The sequence below is a fragment of the Varroa destructor genome, unplaced genomic scaffold (assembly GCF_002443255.2).
Source record: "Varroa destructor unplaced genomic scaffold, Vdes_3.0 BEIS01000001.1, whole genome shotgun sequence".
In the NCBI taxonomy this organism is placed as follows: domain Eukaryota; kingdom Metazoa; phylum Arthropoda; class Arachnida; order Mesostigmata; family Varroidae; genus Varroa; species Varroa destructor.
In genome coordinates, this window is record NW_019211454.1 from 6405780 (window position 1) to 6430258 (window position 24479).

The 24479-nt window shown below is 42.2% G+C and overlaps 1 protein-coding gene across 3 annotated transcripts in view; it reads left to right on the top strand.

Annotated features, from left to right (window-relative positions):
* The first annotated feature begins 156 nt into the window (after nucleotides 1-156).
* LOC111242800 (uncharacterized) overlaps nucleotides 157-24479 on the top strand; it is a 41155-nt gene continuing 16832 nt past the window's right edge. The window contains exons 1-2 of one of the 3 annotated variants that reach the window (XM_086975465.1): nucleotides 252-391; nucleotides 1359-1464. In XM_086975465.1, coding sequence (XP_086831591.1) covers nucleotides 1417-1464 — 48 coding nt within the window. In that variant the 5' untranslated portion in view covers nucleotides 252-391; nucleotides 1359-1416. Of the gene's footprint in view, nucleotides 392-412; nucleotides 729-1358; nucleotides 1465-24479 lie in introns of those variants that run through there. The other 2 variants (XR_015317540.1, XM_086975463.1) reach the window with 2 other exon arrangements.

The following is a 24479-nucleotide window of genomic DNA, read 5'->3' on the forward strand; positions in this document are numbered from 1 at the left end:
TCTCTGTGCCTCTCTCCTTGACGTTGAGTCTTCTATTGGCACAAACCGCCCGCGCCCTCGCAGCCGCAAGGAACTTCTCTCAAGTCGAGTCAAGTAGAACGCGGTTGCCATTGTGTAATATAGAACTAAGTAGTCGTGTTGGTAGAAGTAGTTATTGTACGAGAGTGGAGCGTGCTCTATTAAAAGTTGTACAATTTGCATATAAATTAGTTGAACAGTGGCCAAACGAATAATGGCAAAAGATAGAAGACGAAAGAAACAGGGTAAGAGTGAAATACAGGAAACAGAAAAGCCGTCCGGTGCCAGGGAGTTGGTTGTCGAAACGCTACATGGCGAGTTGCGCCGCTGGAAGCAGTGAAGTGGGCTGGTCATAGAATGTAAAGAGTGCAACGTAAGCCATTACACTTAAGCGCAAAGAGGAAGTAGACAACAATTTAAGTTGATAGATTCAGCTAAAACCAGCATTTGATTAGATTTAAATAGATAGGACAAACAGCGTCCTCTTTATCGTATGCTCTTTCATCGTGATACAATCACCCAGACTGAAAAATATCGTACCAATCGACCGCCACCTAATTACATACAACAAAATGTTTTTCTGAAACTATGCTGATTCATTTAACTTCGTAATGGTGCTCCCGGTAATTGTGAGATTGGCGATTATAGAAAAAAATAATACCGCCTATTATAATGTGGGAAGGTATATCTTTGTGGGAACTCGGCAAAAGGTAACGTACTCTATTATATAGGGCACGCCATATACATATATATATATATATATATATATATATATATATATATATATATATATACAGTGAATATATATATATTTTTTTTGTTTTCAAATAACTAAGATAAATTCGATCACTTCGATGGAAGTGTGTACATCTCTGTATTCCCAAGCTGCTATCTTGCGCAGGTAAGAATATCGCGTGCTGTCGCTCTCGGTTGCTGCATTGCGTTTGTTTGAATGGTGTAGGGTAAATTTTGCAAAACAAAGAACAGGGTCGCCTTCCAACAAACAGGAAGTTCTCCTCGACGCTCCCCCGTCCAAATGAACAAGGTCGGAGCCATAACACTGGCTTGGTATCAATTCAATAAACAGCCGTCTGCCTCACCGGCGATGGCATTGCAGTGAAGATCAAGTGAGCTTGGTGCCACATAACACAAACATATCGACGGAATGGGATCATTGCCGATTCAGTTTTACCGTCTGCACTGGTTCCCGTATTAATGCCTTCGGTCTGATGCTCTAGGTTCATATGTAACGTATGGTCATGTTGTAGGCGCAGCTCTCGCAGGAGATTTCTGCCATACTGAAGTGTTCATAGCAATGTATTTGCTGTTTGTCTGAATAGGGCCGTCAAGGAGAAACCGGTATTCAAATTTTCCGGATTGGATTCATCTTGCGAGCGGATGTGGCGCCGGAAGTGCTGCTGCGTTCCGTCGTACAACTCGGACAACGTATGCTGTTTACAATGTCGGTTTTTTTATTCGGCCCTTGTACTCTCTTTCATAGTGGGCTGGCTTTGCGATTCTTCGAATCGTGGAACGATACATGGCCGTTAGCTTAGAACGACCTGAGAATATTCTGCTACAGCACCTGTGCTTTTTCGTGATATTTTGTATCGGTGCTGCTTCTCTTGGCCCTCCAGGGAAAAAGATGGCGACATAATCGTCGGCACTGGGTCTTCGGTCGTCTGCAATGCTATGGGCTTAAACTGTACCCAATGACTGTTCTGATTGAGTCACTACTCTCGCAGTATTAGACAGTTATTACCAATCGACGTCTTAAAAAGCGTTACGCTCGCCGTACTACACGCAATCCCCGTGACTACTTAGTGAGTAGCGTATTCGCCTGTTAATCCTGGGGATACGTTGTGGTTTAGAATCCGTACGCACACGCATTTCGTTTTGTGCTGGGGGCCAACCGTCCGATAAAATGGCTAACGGTGATGCCGGACGTAAAACTCGAAACGTAGAGAGGCATAGCAAACGCAAGATTCAGAATCGATTTATTCACCAGTATCTATATGCGAATCTGGTAAGCGATTCGATCAAGACAAAATATAGACATAAGTGATAATAAACACTGAGCTATTAATTGCCAAAGATTATAAATTTTTCAATCGCTCAATTTGTGCTTGTGCGCCGAATACGTAGCGAAATTACTAAGGATAACTAAGTATAAAACGTTCTTTTATTGCTACAATTCCGACGCCGACCGGCCTGCCTCAGGTGGGATCGAGTAGAATGGTGGCTTATTTTTGCAAGCTTTTATAGTGAAAATTAGCCAGATTAGCAACAAAATAATGTGCCAAATGTTTTACTAATATGTAAGAAAAGATTTATTTGGGTTTCGGGAGCGACTATTATAAATCTCACTAAAGTAATACAGTACCATAGTAACGCAGGAGACTCGCCAGTGACATTAATAATAATAATTTTAAAACACTTGTATCATATACCAAACCATATATTTTACGTTATACACATTGAAAGACATAAATAGAAATGTAACGTGACAGATTAAAGAGATACTACTATACTAAGGTATACAAAAATAGATACCACCAGGGTAATTTTTATTTTTCAATACTAAAGTATAGCGGAAAAATGGAATCAGTAATAAACTAGCAACACAAAGCACATGTAGCAGGATTTGAGTCATTTTCGTTTTCAGAGGTATTTCCATATTTACACAAACTGACGTATTCTTGAAACCGTGATCTACAATGTTCATTGTTTAATGGTATATGGAATCTATTCGACTGTCTGCTTCCCGCCACACGTATGTATGGTTAGAGACCTCTTGTCTCTAACCATACCTATGTGTGGCCAAAGAAGTGAGACACGTAAGCCAAAAGATTCAACTCAATTAAAGGCAACAAATTTCAACTAGATTTAGTCACAGCCATCTCCCTCTGATTCGTGCTGGCAAACTCGAGCCCATCTGTGCTATTCAGCAAATGTCGTTCCGCTCTTTAAGCAGTACGCAGACTCAACGTTGGTCCGGTAGAGCCCTGGCAACAGGCAGCTCTGGTTCGCACGTCTTTATTTATTCTCTGTCGGTCGTGCTGCAACCGTGTTGATCTCTGCTCTCCCCGGCGGTCGTCATAGCTATCGCCGCACTGCCGGCCAGCTTCGGCACACCCACTGTTACCCGCTCCGGTAGCGGCTTACCAATTGTCTACGTCCACCTCTTACCCCCCCCCCCTCGTCACCCCATGGCGACGTTCCGCAGTTACTCGCCACTATTTCTGCCCCGGCCGCGCTGCGTCACGCATCTACGTCGGGAATTCGGCATCGCCTCCGGCGTGCCCTCAACACCCAGCGTTTTAGCCTTTAATGATCGGTCGTTATTACTTGTGCGGCTGCTGGTGATGCCTCGAACCGTCATCCATGCCGGTGCATATATAGCATATTCACAGCACGATTTCTTCTTTCGTACTCGAGTCAGTACCGTCCTCGCCGTTGTTGTTCTACCCAACAAGGGAATATAGTCAGCAAACCTTATCACAGACGACGAGTCCCCTATCTTCGGTCCCGTTTTGGCTCACGGGCCTCACGTATCTCTTGGAATGCTTGTGCCCACGAGTGAGGAGCAAGCAGCGCATGTTAGAGCGAACTGTAAGCTTCTGAACACCCCATTTTCTCTCAGCCAGCAGCTCCGCCCTTTCGAGAATGAGCATGCATGGACACGTTTTTGCCTTTACGGCGAACGTTTTCTCGGCCAAATCAACCTGGCACAAGCCTTGCTATGTTCGTTTGTAAGCAACGAGTTAAAAGAGCTCTGGCAGACAATGAATCCGCCGTAGAAGTCGGGAGCGGAAGCTTACGGACAGAATACAGTCCACCTGTCTCTGACTGGCGAAAACTGCCCCGATTGTAAAGCCAGCCACTCTTTTAGAGTGCGTCAGTATCTATGGAAAGAGACCGAGGCGAAAGTGGGCAAAAGGTTGGAAAAGTTCCTCCCGTTTCGTCGGTTTGTTTTGAGATCATGAGAGCCATTTGAACGAAAGACAACATCCGACGCGTCGTCGGCGCAGTTGCTAGCCACTCAACAAAACGAGCGTATCCTTTCTCACGCCCAGAGTTTATACGGCTCGGTCTGCCGCTATTCTTTCTTGAATTCGGTGAAGTGACCGACTTTGCAGCTGGAATTGGCGTAACTGCAAGCTTTCTAAGGTGGACGCAGTATGCTAAGTAATGCTAAGGAAGAAATACCAGTCCCTAACAGGGTCGTATACTAAAACAGTAACAAGGTAGCATATGCTCTTATATTTTGAGCTTCGCTCTTATAAACATTTTACTCTGGTCGTACGGTTGATTTCGTTGGCTAGCTACCTCGATAATTACAAACCCTATATACTACTGAAATAATCTACAGAAATTTTATTTTGATATACCAGCCAGTTATCACCGGTTTTACTTTGTTTGCTTTGTGTTTCTATTTACGATCCGTTAGTCACGGTCTCATGATGGTTGTATATCAGAGTCATACACACTAAATATTTTTATTCGTTTATCAAAGAATACTATTACAAAAAGGCTGCGCGAGGCAACCTTTTTTTGATATTAACGAAAAGCTGGATGTGTCTAGAGCATTCCTAAACTGTCCTAATCTAAGCACGGATCAACTGTCCAACGTCTTGGCGGCAATGAAAAACTTTCTGAAAAACTTGACAAACTTCACCAAGATGACCAGCTCGTTTTATTGCCCAGAATCAATAGTTTACGGCATTGCGGCTGAGCACGCGACGGCGGAAAGTGGATTTTTATACACCAAAAATTACGATGTGGAAACAGCTACAGGACCTCCAGAGGAATTGAAAACGTTTAAACTACGGTTTTGACTTCTCCAGTGTTTCAGCGCACATCTTTGTGTCTAAATCTTGAGTCCTTTGCGAAGACCCCAGGTACAAGAACCTCTGAAAGCAATGATTCTCTTCTTTAGTCTGTACAACTTTTGATTCCATCAAACGGAAAGCAGCACTTTACCCACAAGTCTTAGCTCACGCAAATAGTCATCGAGGATCGATTGCAAGAATGACCTCTGGCTAATCCACGATCTAGGGCAGGTTCGCATTTTAAAAACAAACTTTTATTCAATGTCTACGTTTTGAACATTGTTCAATAAAGGATATTTCATACACACATATGTAAAACACGTTTATTTGGATGGTGTGGACCCGTAGCGAAGCCGTACATAGGTACCGTATCAAGCAGGCTGTCCTTCAGCAGGACCGGTTAGACACGCGAGAATTCTTTGAAATAAATCCAGGTTTGAATCTGCTGGATTACGATGTTCAGGGATGATATAGTTCTCCTGGCATGATATGACGGACTTGTGGTAAACATCAACGTGCCCAGAGTCGCTACTGAAAACGGGTTTAAAAATATGAATAAGAATGCACTAAATTGCAAGTATCATAGGCTTTGAAGCGAAGACGATATTGAAACCAATGGCTTGCATTAGATGGGCATGTTTGTCAGGAATGTCTTGGTCGTGTGTATGCAAAATATTTGCCTTTTTTTTATTTTCAAACACCCTGTACACAAAGCTGTATAGAAGGAAGATCGCGCAATTTAAAAACATGCAGTACACATGATCATAGAATCGTGTATTGCTTTTTAAGCAAACGTGTGTCCTTTGACCCCATCCATCGTTGTTCGACCAGACCACGTTAAAATATGCCCGTCAGTTAGATATATGTAGGAGTATTAGCTAATATGGATGGCTAGCGCGGCTGACCTTGGCCCTATACCTCCTGGACGAACCGCAACGGACTACAACGCGGCTTTTCATAAAAATCTAGGGATGGAAAGTTTCGACTGAGCCCTTTCGCTGATATGGTTTGTGGGGCTATCGGCGTGAATATACATATATCAGTATGAATACAATGCAATCGACTTCAAATATATTGCTGACCCGAAATTTTTCGCGTTTCTACTCTCTGTAACGCGTGAAAACGCAATAAACGCGTGCTGGTGGCCAAGCGAATTCCGGAGGAAAGGGTGCGCACAGAACGAACGAACTGATTTTGCAGTCATACGAAACATGGGAAGGAAGCGAATCAGCAAATTCGTTGATAGAACGAATAGGGGACGCAGAGGCTGTAGCCATTTTGAGTGGCGCTGCTTACAAAGGGACAAGACGGACCACTCTTGAAGGGTAACTGCATGACTTGTCGAGAACAGAACGAAAGTTGAGTTTAAAATACTGCGAAATGGAGTGCGCGGCACGTTCGAGAGAGCACATGTGAGCGAGCTTGGGAAACAACTAACGTAGTGGATAAACCAAGATGACCCTACCGAAGGCGCTGTAGCTCCGAACGTTTGAAGCTTTGGGGTAGTGAAACGGGGCACGAAACAGGGCATATTCACAATTTTTCAGATTTCAGTGGGCAGATTTATCCATGTAACTGCCTGGCGTTAGCATATCAGGTACCTGCTTTCATTCCTATGTATATATATATATGTAAATCACTAAAGGATGGCTGGTGACGCGTGAGTTTGGAATGAAGCACCTAATGTATGAACAGGTATAGTACATATTTCACATACCCGTTTTCATAACTGCTTCTGTAAGTAAAGATGAAAACAATTAATATTTTTGGTAAGTGCTGGATAATGCTCGTGGTTCACATTTTTTGTTCCTTTTTTACGAAGATATCGCCTTTTAGACGACTATCATAAATAGTCTAAGCCTTTTTTAGGGAGCGTGGACAGCTTATTAGTTCATGCTTTTTTTATGTCTGTCCTTATGCTATTACAGAAGTACTGAAAAATACTAACCCTCGCCTTCTTTAGAGGCTCCAATTAACTTGGGACAAAGAATAAACTCTATGTTAAGCTGGAACTCAAGCTTAATTCAGGATTTAGAAGTAACACATATCCTCTAGTATGATGCTGCCACACGTTATAGGTCGCATGGCGGTCCGAATCGGGCAGAAAGCTCACTTTAAGCTCGCACCGTCTTCGAGTTTCCGGTCTTTATTTCTTGTTGTCTCTGCCTGTTTTAGTGATGACGCTGCTTACTGCAGCCCTGACATCCGTCTTGATACGCGCCCCTTATTCTGTGCAGAAACGGCAACAGGATGAATGGATAGCGCCGTTTGGTTTATAGGAATTCAGGGGTTGGCACGGAAAATGGTCGGTCATTCTATGTCGTCCCTAAGTTCCTTGCACTTACTTCTTTTTGCTTAGCTGATGAACAGTAATGGCCGAACCGGCTGATAGTAACCACAACTGACCAGACTTCGTGCTTCGGACTGCCAAGTGAATTGCTGATTGAGTGGGAGCATTCAGATACGGGAATAGACAGGAATTAAGCAGGAAGCTTAGTTAGATTGTTGGCTGGCAAGGAAGACATTTGGGGCTACGAGACCAGGTCGAAGTGTGCTGGTTTTAGGCTCCACGCCGATGTTAGTGCATGGTTTCGGTCTTCGAAGGGGATAGTTTCCAGGGAAGTTGAGGACGGCCAGCTTTTTATGCAGATGCGAAAGCGCCATCCCACATCGCTGTCCGGTGGCAATGTGACCGCAACGCAGGACCAGTCTTTTATTGCAGCAATAACAGGGCAAAAGCAACAGATCCTTTCGTTCTGTCTCTCCGCCTTCGCACTGGCAGCTTCCGCTAACTTCCCCAGAACACCAGCTGCAACCACGAACGAACTAAACGATCTGAGTCATAAGGACTTACAGCGATGCAATCGAAATTGCGCGCTAACTTTAGCGGATATCAGCATTGGTAGGCGGAAAGACGGGTCGGGAAGGCAGTGATTTCTATACTGGTTAGTTGGGTGCTGTGATTGCAAGAGTGACCAGCAGTATCCGGGATGAGGGCTTGACGCCCCAGCAATGTCAGCGTCTGCCACCTATGACGATTAAATGCATGCCAGGCTAACCAGATCTATGCCACGAGTAAGCCATGAACGTCCTGGCGTACCAATTTGGGAATACGTCGAGGTCCCACTGCACATTGCATCTTAATTTTAATGATTGGGATTAGAGCGTCTAGCAGTAGATCTTAACAAAATCTCATTGCTGACGAAGATTAAGGAACACTGTTAACTCGCCTAATACGAGCTGCTACTGTTGCTGTTTTGATTTCATGAAAGATTTCTAGCTCGGTATAGGAAGTAAGTTCTCCGATTTCGATATACAATAACAACAGCTCTTATGGAAACGTTAGACCTTTTGCGCGTAAAATCGTCTTGAAAATAAACAAACAGCCACTTGTTTAATTTAGCGGACTCGTATCGCTGTTCTAGTCAAACTAGAATTAGGTAAAAAAAAAAATCTATAAATAAAAAAAACGTGGAGCAAAATAATACGCACGTCGAAGCAACGGCAATTATTGACAATCGCAAACAAATTCGTTCTCCAGCATTTTTATTTTTAATATGTGCAGACTAATGGTTATAGCGCAATAACTAATAAAAAGTTAAGGAGCAGATATCGTCAATTTTCTTACTTGTTCAGCTCGATTATTTATCAGCGAGGAAGTATATCAAGCCTCTATACGAATTATCAGACTACGTTAGGTGGAACGAGACACTGACATGATTGCTACATGGTGTCTAAATAAGACCTTCATAGACTGAGACAAGTTCTGTTAAGCCATGCCAAACTCGAACTCGTGTTCTGGAAGCATCTATGGAAACGGGGAGCCTTGTTATCGCCTCGTTTATTGCTTGGGAGGGAGGGTTTAAATATGCCTGACCCCTCCAATTTTCCCCACGTTTTTGAAAACAATACAACGAATCATAGCTGTTTAGCACTTTTCATGTTGGTCATGACTTACGTACCTGGGCCCACGTGCGCGGGAACTGCAAGCCCAAACACACCCTGATTGCAAGTGAAGCCCATTCCCTCTAATTTCACCCCCCATCTTGTCAACGATACTAAGTACGATTTCTTTGCCGGTGTCGACGCAGTGTTAGAGCCGTTCACCACAAACCCGATCAAACCATCAATAGTAGTTATCTGGTCGAGCAAAGCGGCTTGCTTCTGTTACGGATACGAAGTCACGTTACTGATTCTTTCACCTACCGCTAATTAGTGAACAACAAATTACGTGACTGCTCGCGGGGGCGGATAGCAAAACTGATCAGGTCAGATCTGATAGCTGGTAGAACCTGTGTGTAACTATAGCTGAAAGATGTTACACGGAGGCCAATCTAGCGAGTTTTCAGAGCCTAGGCATCACTCGATTTCCTTGATGTATCAGTAAATTCAGTCACCTTCGATATTGATCTTAAGTAGCCGATACTTGTAGGATCAGTAGTCTCAACTTATTAGAAAAATAACAATGTTATTATTTTCATATTATAAAACTGTTATCTTTTTCATATTATAAAACTGACACATTTCATGCATATAATGTATATTAAAGTCCACTTCTGCTTTTGATACTTATAGCTCGTTTGCAGTGTAGCTACGGGATGCATCAACACATTACATCACCATTAAATTTAATGCGATCCACCACATAGATCGTATCGTGTTGATACTGTCTGTATCTATGTAGCTAAAAAAAGTACCTAGTCATTCCCTCTGCTGTAATTCGATCGAATCTCTTGCAAGTAATTGACTTAGGGCCGTAAATAAACCAAAGGAATGAAGTCAGACGGGGTTACCAGACCAAGCTGATCCTGCAAAGAAACGCGAACCTGCCATAATCGTAACCGTCCTTTCACCATCAATACCAGCAGGAGCAGCGTAAACAACGAAGGCAAAAAGAACAGGAAACGAAGCCGTTAGTAAGGGGTTGGCAGCGAATATTTACATAGCTGCCCGGTGACGATAAGAGCTCCCAGCCGTCCACCATCTTCATCTACAGCAGCTCCCAGCCTTGGACTGTAATAGCTGTTTTACAGACGTAGTAGAATTTGGAAATGAAAGAGATAAGGGGTGTCATTCGCGAGTGAACTGCCCAGTCACGTCAAGCGTAAATGGTATAAGTTGGTTCGCGCGCGACGGGCCAGCGACCCATCGACTTTCGAGGCTAGAGTTAGGCCGAACTGAGTTCCTAGTTGAGTTCGCACTTCATTTGCTCCCTGCCTCTCACCATTAGTATTTGCTCCGGACTAGGTTGCTCTCCGTAGGGGCAAGTCGCGGCGCTTTCTACTCTGCTTATCCGGACGGGCGAGTACTACCTCTCAAGCATAGACCGCATCCGGCGACTGCGACTTTGCCGTGCGATGTTTGAGTTCTTTAAAGGCTCCAGGAGAGGTGTAATTAGAAACGCAAATAATGCTCGACCTCGGCCATTTTTTCGTCTTCATGTCATCCACCCGTACGCAGGACTTCCTTCTAAAAGCTGCTAGCTAACTTATGCTAACGTCGATGACAGTTGAAGCACGTCTGCCATTTTCTTGTTTCATCGGCGCTATCTTTTTACACATTTACTATAAATATCGAATTGGCGGGATCGTTTTAATACACTATGAAACATAAGAAAAAACGTAATGTAGGCTAATGAGATAACTTCGGAAAAGGATCTATGTGACAACAATGCAATTTTTAATGCAAAATCGAGCTATGCTTCGACACTATCCGGGTTCGAGTTAAGGTTCTACCGCATATTTATCGTCTATAATAGCTCAACGGTATACAGGCAGAATGAAACATAGCCATAATGCAAATGTACGCTTAAAAGCAGTATGCTTTAAGCTAGGAGAGAGTAGGCTCACACTGAAGGTGACATCCGCTTAAATCTGAAGTGTTTTTCTTTGCTGCCTTTTTAGGATTTATGGTTTTACCACTATGAGTCTGCTTTTGCCTTGCTGAGCTTACTATTGTCTATTAAGCTATAGTAGATAATTACTAGTCATGACAGAAATGCGACACAGGTTTCTAGTTTTTAGTCGATCCTCGACCCGAAGTGACTCTTAACTTCCGGGTCTTTAGACTTCAGTACTGCAAGACCCCTGTGTTCCTCCGGTGTGGTTAGCATACGGTAGTAGTACATAAGGTACGCTTTCACGACATTGTAATAGCAAAGCGCTAATACCGACACAAGTCCTATTTATTTTCCCTCGTCGTTATGATAGCGACAAAAACGCCTTAGAATATTGGTACCGGTAATAGCATTCGGCCGCATGTACCCAAAATGCGGCCAAAAACAGTCTGTCCTCTCAACTAACATTGCCAATCCTCCAGGCATGAGACGATCGTCAATTTGCAGTCGTTTAGGGTTTGCTGTACCCAGATTATTCTCAACATTATCATGCCACCGTCGTAACTTACGTGGCTTGCTCGAACTTGAACTTTCACTTATGAACAGCGTTCACTGATGTAAACACGTATACACCTCGGAATTTTCACAACCGTCGAATCAAAAAAATTGTAATTTCCTTTACATGCAAGGCCATCATCACAGGTTCAACTTCATCCACCATCTCACCTATTTTTAAATTAACTAACCTATTGATGTCGGCAAGCCCCTCCCTCTGGTAACGACATACGAGTATATTTAGGCAACACCTGGTTCTTATATAGCGATAGCGACGGAACTATTTAGGATGATCGATACGGGTCATAACAGTATATAAATTTCCTACAAATGCCAACCATTTCATCCATAGGCTGGAATCTAAGAAAAAATGAGTTATACTAATCTATAATTATTTTCGTTGAGAGAATATTATAAGAACAAGCGTTGCAAGCACAATTCCTTTTTTCATCATAGCTAATTTTCTTCATTTTTTTTTTAAATTTTTAAATCGAAGTGAGTACCCGTGTTTTAAATCTGATACTTAATCCGCTAGGCATTGCTTTAGACAGCCGGCTTTCGGCACCGAATGAAGTGTATCAACGGATCCGAATTTAGACTTCCATGTGCCTTTAGGTTCAATAGGCAAACACGTTGTCACTGCAGTATCACCAGAATAGATCAAAGAAGATCTTTTTAGTTTTATGCCTGACGGCTGACTCCTAGTAAGTAAGGCTAGATGAAATAAAAAAAAAAAAAAAAAAAACTATTTCATTAATTTTAAACAATGTTCAAATTCCTTAAACAGTTCATGACAACCTATCAGCAAGACGTGACGTTACTCAAGATACCCCAACCGAGAAGATAATCGTCAAAAAAACAATTATATATATCCCTACAATACAAACGATTAGCGAATACACACAGTGTTATGTAAATAATTATCTATATTAATAAACTCATACGTATGATTACATTAGTTGATACGTTTTCTTGCGGATTTTAACCATGCTGCTTACGGTTCCGGGCCCACAATTTGTAATATGTTGACATCCATCAAACCGTAATAACATATAATGAGCAGCTGCAGATTTTCTCTCACTCGGGCCTTTCACCGGCTTTTATCGATAAAAGCAACGAAAATACGATTACCTTTGTGATGAAGGCGAAGATATTGTAGTGCTTGGGACCTGATAGACCTCCGTAAGCAAGTGCTAGAGTCCGCGGTCCTTCTGCTGCCTATGGGCTCGAGTCAACGGACGCCAACATATCGACACACAGGCAAAATAAGCTTATTGCGAAAGAAGAAGCTGTTCCTGTTTTCATAGCTGCTCCTCAGTTTTTTGTATTATTGTTGCTTATTGTTGTTTTTCATTCACAAACTCGAACCAAACCACTTATACAACAAGCGACTCTATTCTAATCAGTCCTGTCTCTATATCTGGACGGCCGAGATGATCTAGCAACGGATCGAGCAAAAGACACAGATGTAGTTTATGAGCTTACTCAATCACAGGCTTGCAGTATTATGTCCCAACGCGTCTATATCTCGTAGCATATATATGTTACGAGAAGAATTCGTTTAGTAAGTCACGTTGAAGATATTATTTCCGATATTACCAATACTACAGAAGCGTTTGTCTTAGTTATATGATGTGAGATACGTCAAAAGTAACATTTATGTTACAGATATTACCCCCCCCCCCCCTCGTACAAGGCGGTAAAACGAGACTATCAAAACAGGATTTGGCTGTACTTGCAGTTCCAATACAATAGATACGAAAGGCTGTCTCGCGTTCACTCTAGTTCGTCTGTTATTTCTGTTTTAGCAGGTTTCCAATCATCTATTTTACCTTTGTTATTGTTGCGATACCGTTACCACAATATATTTCCGTTTGCTGCTACACTATTGTGATACCAACAACTATTCGCTGTTATTCGATGGGGTGGCAGACTGTTGCCCAGTCAACTATTGGTGGTCAGCGGCGTCGTTGCTAGTTATGACTTCCCCGAAGCCTTTTTGAAAAGACATCGAGACGGAAATGTAAGACAAGAGAGTTCGACCTGTCGATCGATTTGTCCGTGCAATGTCGTTTGCTTGGTTGCTATACAGCGTCCTGGCTGACGACATTTCTTCGGAACCGACGAACTGATCCGGCGGCGTTGGACATAGGCACATCAGGCATCTAGTCGTGGGGAGAAAGGGGAAGTTTCGTTGCAGGTGCCTGGCTGTCGGCTACTCGTAGTTGCCCAATAGCCCTCGTCTGGGGTTCAAAAGAACGAAGAAACTAAAAAAAGCGTGCGAGCGAGACCCTGTCTGTCTGGGTGATGGTTTGGTTGTTGTGGATCAGCGAGAGCAACTTCAACGACTATATCGAGTATGTATGGGACGAGTGGCAAATGAGGGGCCAGCCTCTAGGGATGAAAGGGGCGGGTATTGGTGGCGGCAGCGGGTGACGTCAATTATCTGAGTGTCATGTCTCTCCAGTACTCAATCTTTTTTGGCTTCCTTTTTTGCGAAAAGCTTAGGCACTCGCCCTGTTTCAGACGAGGAAATGGTGCGGGATAGCACTGCTGGCGTGATGGCTTGGCCTCCTTTATTTGACAAACGGCTGCAGAGCTGCCCGGAAAGAGGGCAAGTCTAGCCTGCCACCACTGATGTAGCTCCCGCGACGACATTTCCACTCCCAACAGACGTCGCCAACATGACAGAAGACGCAAACGAAGGCGAGAAGTGGAACGATTGCGATAAAGAGGGACAGCGTGAAAGAGAAACTATCGTTTCTGTAGTTATAGCTCGCTAACACATTCTCACACACGTACACGTCCAACGAATGAGGTTGGTGTCTAGAGGCATCCTGTGTGTAGTGGTTCTGCCCCTGATGTTTCGCAGTAAGCGGAGCCCTTGTCGTACCGACCCGAGTGAAGGAACTGATATTGGCCGCTGTTGGAATGAAGGAGAAAGTTAGAACGAGAAAGACACATTTCCGAGGTTGACATGTTAGCTTGCCCCTAGCTGACCCCGGTTGTCTCTTCACGCTTGTCCGGACCTCGACCACTCCTGACTCCGCTACCATGGACACCGCGCTTTCAAGTCATGAGCCATAGTCGGTGTCAGTAATGGGATTCTCGCCGTGTTGGCGTATGCGATGATGGCTCATACCGTTGACCGGGTGACACTGCGGTGATGCGCTGCTCATTTTATGCTGTGATGACTGCTGCTACCACCACGGGATATGATATCCTGTGGACGTGTGTTTTTATGTCGATCTTCGAGTATGTTAGAAGTCTTTGAATAGTTTTCTTTTTGCTTTTTGTGGCGAACATTGTGAAAATGCTGAAGAATGAGGATAAGCTCGGGCTGCAACGTACATTGTACTACTGCTAGCTGAGACGAAAACGCGACAATTCTGCACAGCGCTGGGCTTCAACATAAGTAACGACGGCAAAAGGCTGATCGGAAGTGGGATAGTGGCCTAATACCCGGCCCCGTAACCCGAACCGCAGCACTTGCTCACCTGCCATAAACAAAGACAAAAAAGGTAGCAAATGTAAACAATTATACATAATGTGAAATATAAAAATGTAAATGAAACACAATTGATAAATGCACAAAGTAATGTGCGCGCGCGTTAAACACGACACTAGGAGTACTCCAACAGTGGTAACTGATTTGAAAAATAACTTGTCTTTTACATGCATATTTAGCGTCGTCAGCGTATCTAGCGAATGATATATAATCACTATATATTCACACCTATGTAAAGCCTTTGTGGGAACCTCTATGGGCTAAGGGAGAGCGACTAGAGCATCAGTCTATCGCTGTGACTTGAATAGCAAGATTTTTTTATTGCAAACCGTGAAGTGGGCAGTATGACTTATGCCCTTGTTAAAATTTCAGCTTAGATCTTGAATGTTTATAAATAAAGTTTACAAATATTGGTAAATAATTTATCCACGATCCAAAAGCTGGAACTGCATATACCTGCACTTTTAACATGTACTTCTATCGAGATTATTCTATAAGGATTCTGTTATACTGATAACGCATCGTCTTCTATCTAGACCCAATCCACTCTAAAAGGCAAAAAAATTGTATTCTGAGCAAGTGAGGTACATAGCCAGAATAACGCTCGTAACCTTTCTGCCTTTTTTTCATTGATTGTATTAAACCCGTCTCACTATAATAAAAATAGCTATAATTACTAAGTTATTATAGTATTTACGGAGAGGGCAGTTATTTTGTCGGTGATTATTATCACAATATCAATATCGGTCGTGCAGTTGGAGTAAAGGAAGCCAAATCAACGTGCCAACAACTTGCTGTCCATTGCGGGAAACGCGGCATGGCACGTTGCAGACGACGAAATTCGCACCGGAGTTATTACCCCTCAAATGATTAGATCGATCGTTTGATTACCCTTTTTCGCATTGTAAGAGTGCGCCGCGATAATATTAGCTGTACTTCAATTGTGAACCCTGACCCGGGAGATTGCCGTGGACGTTCCCTCGCTGAAGAAGGGACAAGACAATGAGGAGATATTAACTCTATGGGTGGTGATACGGCAACGATAAAATACCGAGAGAGTTCAGGGTGAGCACGTTAATACAATCGAGTAGCTGACGAACGACAAGATGAGTCGCTTGGGAGTATTTTATGCTTTTTTGCAGCAACTCTACCCGCCTGTCCACGCTCGATCAATGGAAGGATTCAATTATTAAGATTTATATCTAACTTGCGCTATTGTATTTTGCCATGAACCGTGACTTGTCACTCTGACGAATCAGATTGGGCTAGGCATATTAATGGGTTACGTTAATCCTGCACTGGCTTAGGTTGCTAGTGTTTGCGTTGGATTTTTTACAGTTTACACAACGGACAGTAACAACTTTCTATCGGATTTATACGACATTGATCTAGGCTTGATTACTGCTGTGGTAGGAGGACCAATGATCAGCTAAACTTCTCTTTGCGTAAGTTAGCTATCTTGCATGTTGATAAATCATTTTATTTGTCCGACGTTGTCTATGTCCATTTATCTCGTTGCCTGTTTCCGCGCTGTGTTTAGGCTAATCAGGGTCCTGAGACATGGCTAAGACGTTTGCACGTGATCGTTAGTACGCTCATCTTTGATTTAAAACCAATAAAATTTAGAAAATTCAACCTCGGTTTTTGAGTTATGTATGAATAACTGCAATATTAGAACGGTTGAGTAGTTTAATTTCCGAGGGAGGCAGAAGGAAGCTAGCTGACGCTCGACTTCAATGGACTGAGTTGAATCGGTACATTCAAAAGTTTTTGATGAGAGGAAAACCAGGATTGTGTCAGTTAATTAAGTGATAGGTGCGTGATACTGACACACGCTCGTCACAATACCGGTCACGAACTCGTCACGACGACTTCTTGCAGAACAGCGTAATCTGTTTGTATCTAAATAGAGTATTTAATATAAGTTTTTAGCAAGTGCTACTCTCTGTGGCTGACCAGAGACAATTTCTAGGCCTCTGTTTAGCTCCTATGTAATTTAGCATGTTTTGCTACAGAGGAAGAATTGGGTACTGGAAGCAATGTCTGGGAAAAGCGCAATAGCACATCGTTGGTAATAGAGTTCATCGGAAAACGATACAAAATCCTGGGACGGATGGATGTATTTCAGTGGTTAGCTAGTAGGATGCGCACTGATAAACACCTGTGCCGCAAGACAGCGGTTTTGTTTAACATGTCCGAGTGACCCCCGTCATGTCGTCTTCGCGTCTAAACGACAAAATTCTTAATAGCTCTTTATTGCCAGTCCGTCTTATCGTCATTTCAGAGTTTCCCACCTATACTTTACCATGTCATGTTCTAAACAAAGCTTCGGTCCTATTAAATGCTCCTACAAGAAAATCTCTCTCTGTCTCTATATATATATATATATAAGAATATATATATATATATATATATGGTTTCTAATACAATTAACTTTGGGCAAGTTGGATTAAAACAGACTGACCTTTGTATCTTTACATTTTTTCTATTTATCCAGTTTATAGTTACTGATTAAATGAGTGACAGATGCTTTGGCACCGATTTAATGACACAAATGTCCTTTAAGTCATTTGAAATGTAATCATAAGGGGAACTCAAATTTGAGGTATCTTGCAGATTTTTCTTAAGATGCCTGAGTCTCCAAATTCCAGAGATCCACCAGATTCATTGCCGACGTCTTCTACTGACGGTATTTTAAAACTTTCGAAATTTTGAATCACGCAAAATTCCACTGTACTTACCGAAACCTAGCTAGAGAGGCAAGGCTTTTTTAGCTTTTTCTCCAATGCTCTGAACATATTTTGTAATTTGCCTTTTTTTACTTTAAGTAGAAGGAAATAAATTTTATATTAATTTAATTTATTTAGTATCGACCAAAGCTCATCTTACCATGTCATTTAATCATCTGTTTCTTATAGCTATAATCAATATATATGCATTAGCAAAAATCTAGCTTTATCAACGCCTCTGTATCCGTTCACGGTCGACTTCCTTGTGCGTTGACAGCATCTTCTTCTTTTCCAAGCCTGTGTCCTAAGTGTTATGGTCCTGTGAAAAAGCGCGATACGTTGATTTTTGGACTCGACTTCTTTTCTGTCCACCCAAAAGGGACTGCACGGGGCATCAAGGGAACGTAGTGGGAGTGTTACCAATGATATGGATTTACGCCATTCTGCCGCGCTTCGCAATCAGAATGGCTATATCCTATCGTACTTCCGACAAAACCGCTACACGATAGTTATCGTTGCGTCCATGTAATACGAGGGCAGTTACACTAGTAGCGATATTAGCTGGACTGACTGGTCTCCGTTTTCTCCTTTTGCATGGGCGATGTGCTCCATTCACCGCTACCAGGCACCGGCCAACATCAATAGTCAACACCATCGCAACGTCTGCAGCGGCGGAGGAGGCTGCGGCAGTTTGGGCTAGCCCGCTCGAATCCTGAGCTGTCTGCAAAAAAGTAGGGTATAGGGAACCTATATGAGATCGGGGATCTATTACGACCGGGACAGTCAGCGTGAAGCGTGCGTACAGGAATCCTAACGTATCGCCGCACTTCCTCTATGAACACTGCCTCGACGTTCTGCTAGATTCCGGAGCCCACAATGAACGATATCATACACAGGTACCGACCTCTGGCAGCTACTAACACAGCGCGGAACTACAGGCAGACGACAGCAGTGAGCAGTCGTGTACTCGCGAGTAATCCTAGGGATGAGGCAGCTTTTTCAACCTCCCTGAGTTTCTCCCAACCGCCAAGCGCCTGTCTTGTCGTATGCTGAGCCACAGTTAGATTCCACATAAACATACATACACATACCTTATTGCTATATTAATCAGAGATAGAACTGGAAGAAGCAAGATGGAAAGAGCATCCAATGACGTTAGTGGCAAGCCAACATGCGAGCGATAGTAGTGCCGCAAGCCTCGGTTGATCGTTACATACTTTTCTGTGGGTCCCTCGTGCTCAGCCACTGCTGACACCCTTTTACTGCACCTCTAACAGCCTCTCCTGCTCCGAAATAGGGCGAGATCGCCGAGTCTTTCAGGGAGAAAATTTGTTGGATAGCCATGCAAAAGGAGGTGCTCCGGGGTGTAGGGGAAACTTCGGAAAAGGATAGAAGTGGTAGTCGTATGCAGAAGCTATTGCTAAAGGGCACTGAAGCGTTGATAACGCGTTTTCGATATTTCACCCGTTCGCTAATATGTCCCCCACGGTCCGGACGGATCTCTTTCCGTCCGGAAGACGCGAACCAGTGCCTGGATTCCTCTTAGAATTGAGGGGCAGCGACACTGGCTCAATGAAGCTTCCGATGGCGCCCGAGTGGAGTCTGCGTATGACTTTTGCTTGAACGAATAATCTACGTGAGTAAGCCGCGTTTATCGGACAAACGACATTGGTTCCACATACCCGCATGGTGAATGAAAAAACTGGCAAGGTTAGACCCAGTAAAGAAAAGGATTAGGTGAGCGGGCGATATTAAACTAATTGTACCGATCATTTAATTTATATTATAGTAGCTATGGCTCCGTCTATTAATGTTGTTCTGGTTATCGTTTAAGTCTTTTTTCTGAGCCATGTCATTTTGCAGATACAGAAAGAGAAGACATTAGTAAACTTCGTCACTTTACTCATAAACAGTAACGCTAGCAGGCAGAAGGACACGCTCTTAACGAATTCGTATCATGATAATAATAATAATAAATATCATAAAATGACAGCCAACATGCCAATAGGTAGATAAGAAAAAAGTGTTACATTTTTATGAGCAACTGATCAAAAAGCGCCTGTCAAGTTTTCGAAAAGCAGCTCTGTCATACTAATAGTTAACAATGATATCTCAATCAAATTGAACATTATTTATATAGCAAATAATACTTCTTGAAACCAGTTGAAGGAAAATTTTGTTTTCTTTTTAAACTCTTTGATTTATAATAGAAATAATGACTACAATAGCTGCTCAAGGTATTCGACGATCCTGTCTTAATGAAGGATAAAGCAGAAAACAATTAACTAAATCTAAAATTTTACACTTAAGCAGATTTCAACATTTTATATATATATTCATACATTGTTTGTCAGTCATATATTTTGGACGAGAAGATGAGAGGGTTTTATGCAAAATAGTAAACCCCAGTAGCTTTTTGACGTTATGTACATTTAGTGAAAATGAACGGCCCCTAATTAAATGAGTCTGGCCGATGCTGAGTTCGTTAGCTGAAAATTGATTCGATTTTCATAGAATTTATCGAATACTCTTGCGAACTGATACCTGTTCGGCCTTAATTGGTTTAGTTGAATCACAGATGTTACGCCGTACGTACGTAAGTAGTGCATCAGTGGGCTGAGCTCAACAAGCCGCCTGTGAACAGTAGCCATAGTCTAAACAAGAACTGAACAAACAGTTTAAGCATACATTGAGGATTTTCTCGGGAAAAGTCGCTAACCCCACCGGCCACATTGCCAAAATTGTGCCATTTACCATAATAGACCACATAAATGTTGTATGCACGTAAATGCTTCAGCGTCGTGTGTTCGAATCCTTGTGAATGCAAAAATCGCTACGCTATCTTATGCAAGTAAATTTAGTGATCTGCGTACGAAAGAAGACTGATTTACACGGTTAGCGCTCTTGCAGTGCATCGTGCGAAGAACGTAACATTGGCTATAAGGCTATAGTAAATATACAGCCTGCGCGCGTTTACTAATCTCCTTACCTAAACGTGCAAACATACATGTCTAACCGATCTCACTTTCGTGTTTCAAATAGAACATTATGGATGCAGTATTTAAAAACATACAACGAAACGGTTAGCCTAGAGCTGGAATGGACTGTTTTTTTTTACTGCTATCATATATATTTCGAAATATTGATGAACTATGCACATCTATTTATATAGTAGCCGACCGGTTTCGTTTCAAACACAGACTCTGCTTTGGTTAACGTGCACTTACAATAGAGTTTAAGGCTGGACACTACACCACTTGTTGCTCAAGCTATCAAAGATGCTGGTACTGGCTTCACGGTGTATCGCCATCGTTGCCATGCCACGTTGTTCCTAGCCAAAGAATAAAAGAAAGGACCTGGGGAGGAGAAAGTTTAACTTTTTTTCCACTCCCCTTATATGAGAGGATAGAACCGTGATTAGTTGATTGTTAATCAATATTCGATATCAAATTAGGACATGTCTCGTTCTAAATAAAGCCTGTCAGTTAAGAATGTAACGGATATACTGCCTTGGAACGAATGATATTTCATAAATTCTGGAAGCATTTACGAAATGCTCTACGCCTTAATACTTCAGCCGCAGTCTTTAAAATGTTTCAGAAAGCGTCCAAGGAGGATAATCCTGCTAGAAACCGCACCTGATCTTTTGAGAGCTTTACGTAGTTATTAATTTGTAAATATTATAATACAACAATCGTTTGAGTAGTAGTCGCAGAATTATTGGTAACGTTCTGTTCACATGAGGGATGTGCATTTCCAGCGATCTGTATATACATATACCAAACTGCATACTATCTATTTACAGTTAATTATGACGAAGTACGATAAAATGAACTATTACACTATTGCACACTATCTTTGCAAGCGTAATTACATACACATGGGTGAGGAGGCAAGGATTTTTGACGCAAAGCTGACATGGTTGCCTACTAAATTTAAGGACGCATGAGGAAATGGAAACTTAATATATCCACGCCTTTCGCTCCAGCCACCTGAAGCAACGCTTAAGGACAATAACAGCCGACGTGGAACTTAAAACATTTCAAATGACGACTACAAAGACTTCATAAGTTCCCAAATATGTAAATATCGTGGTGTTTTCTATTCGTATTAGATTTGCTCATAGATACAGTAACTGTTTGTAACTTTTCGAATTTTGGGCATTTTGGTTCATTGGGTGCAGCTTTCTTGGCCTATAGGACTTGCTTCAGACCGCAAGATTTCACCACCGGCCGCAGACGTCAGCATGCTTTAGTTTACGTTCTTTCTAGTATTAAAAGGCTGCGGGAACGATTCCTTGCGTTACGAATTTTGTAGTTATTATACGATGTGAACTTACCTAGCTGCTATCCTCTTTCAAAAGCTACTTAAGGCGATTTATGGAAAGTGAGAAGCTTTCCTTGTAAGTAACGAGCTTTTCTTGAGCACTAACACTCTCAGCCCCAGAATCCTTGTCTTGCACGTTTCGTCTGCTCCGGCTTATTACGACACCGTTTTGATATCCGTAAAAAACAAATGAAATATGTTGAAACCTCTTCCCTGTGATCTTGTCTACTTTACTATGGAGCCCGAAGATAAAATCGGGCTCCATAGCAAAAACAGTTTGTGACAAAGAACAAAAAATAAAAAACCTTGAAAAAAAATCATGCTAATAAACACACAAGGACATTGTTCGTGCACCGACATTATAGCTCCTAGCAGAATACCGGACGGTCTGAACGATGTGCTAGTAATTAGAATGCTCATCACTGAGATAGATACACCATTGTTTTTCTTTATCTAACCCAGGTAGCACCAATGTAGAAACTAATGCAGACCATAAAATGTCTTTCATACCTTACCCCTGGCGTTTTCGTTATTAGGCATTACTTTAGATGGCCTGCTCCCAGCACGCAACGAAGCGTAGCTACGTCTGGATTCGACCTAGACCATAACTTGCTTTAAAATTCAGTATGCAAACCGACTAAGCCAGGACGTAGGCGGATGAATAAGATGGAAATTTCAAAGACTTTGACATTTTGTTCCGTAGTAACGTGGGCACTAAATGGTGATGCATCAGTGCACTGAAAACAGTGTCAATTAAGCCATTCTAACTATTCAGAGTCGTGACCGCAGCTGATTGTAGATGTTCGATACGATGATATAATGAGCAAACTTGTATATAGATACTGTATAAAGCACTGATCCCATATCTTTCAACATGTTTTTAATTTCGGAACGTATAGCTAGGTGTCAGCTACGTTCGAGATACTCAGATAAAGCATCATGTTTGCTCAGATGTCACCTTAAATTTTCTTCGAGTGTTTAAGCTACCCTATTACTGCGTATAGTCAGATACAACGTTGCGATGCACCTTTGTCGTTCTTCGAATATCAAGATTGCGTTGAAGATATCAAATATTTTCTTGATCAATGTCATGTTATTTCTTCGAAAAGTATCCATTAAATTATGAACGAAAACTATATTTGTACTCCGTGACGACGTAGTGTAGAACGGATGAACGCGAAGTTCTACACACCTCCAGGTATAATATGTTTCTCTCGAAATAATCTTCCAGTCGTCCCTGTTTCGGTAAGCTAGCTCACTTCATGTATCGCAGAGGTGTGAAGGTGTGGCAGCTCGTTGATACCGGACAGCGAAGGGTAATTTCTTTCCAACTTTGCTTGTACCTTTTTAATATCGTATTAGTATACTCTTTTTAAGGCCTCAATATCTGTGCGCTGTTTTGAGTGTTAGGGTAGCCTTAACAAACTGGATGCCCACACGTTCACACTGATGTTAATCTCCCTAGATATAATTTCGTTTTAAAAACTAGATGATTTCTGCATACTGTACATTGGGATAGTGTTTAATTTGTCATTCAAACAACGTATGTTTGCCTGCCAGCTTAACGATCTTATTTGAGTAATCCCTTTACTGTTAATAGTAATTATTAAATAAATACGATATGGTTCTTAGTCGCCATTTTCTTACTTCTATTTAAATCATGTTGTAAAACACTTTTTATTCAGTATGCGTACAGGCGCTGTGTTATTGTTCAGTTATCCTCAATGAGTAGAAGCCCTCAAATCACCCATATGACGATTAGACAATAGCTATTTTCTCTACTTGATTTGCTTTTGAAAAACTTTAGAGGCACGCTCTTAGATAACATGACGGATTGAAATTTATGGATAGAACACAACTTATCATTTTTCGAATACGCACTCCTTATAGTTCTAGCCATCAACTTTATAGGCTACAAAGAAGCTGTTTGCCAACGACCGCTTATTTTCCACAAGTATGACGGTTAGTTGTAGGGGGTAGGCCACTGCTAAGGACGATACCACGCCAACAACGCTGAACACCTATACAGATAACACTGTGACGTGCATTAACAACCCACTGGAAACGTAGTTAGTCGTTCGCACACTTAAAAGTAGAGGGTATACGTTTTCAGCAGGTCTTTAAGACAATTGAAAACAGGCATCTGGAATACATCAACAAACCCAATTTCATTGCTGTGACATATATAATTCTATGCTTGTAATGGAGCGTAGAATCAATCGATCGATCGACATCAATATCTACTCACTATTGACAAGTTTAGCGTCGGCCATTGTATGGGGCATGAACTGTCTTTGAAGAAAAGGAATAGGCAAGGAATAGGAAAGGAAAGGAAGGAGAGTTCGTATACAGATGGCTGTAAAGGCAAGCCCTAAGGTTAGTTTGTTCCACAAAGCGCTGCTCGGCTATACACTTACCGGAGACTGCCATTTGCATACGAATTCAATGAGCGGCTTGCAAAAGGGAGATATATTTCGAGTTCTAAGCTCCATGTGTGTTTGTACGCGCAAAATGATATCCAGACATGGATACGCGTAAGGGGCTCGGAGTAATGGCACTAGTAGACCATTGTGGAAAAAATGATGATAATGGTGATGGCCTTTCAAAGGATAATGGTGAATGCTTTTCAAATTCTGGTTAATAGTTGTCGGCATTTTTTAGTAAACAGATTCTAC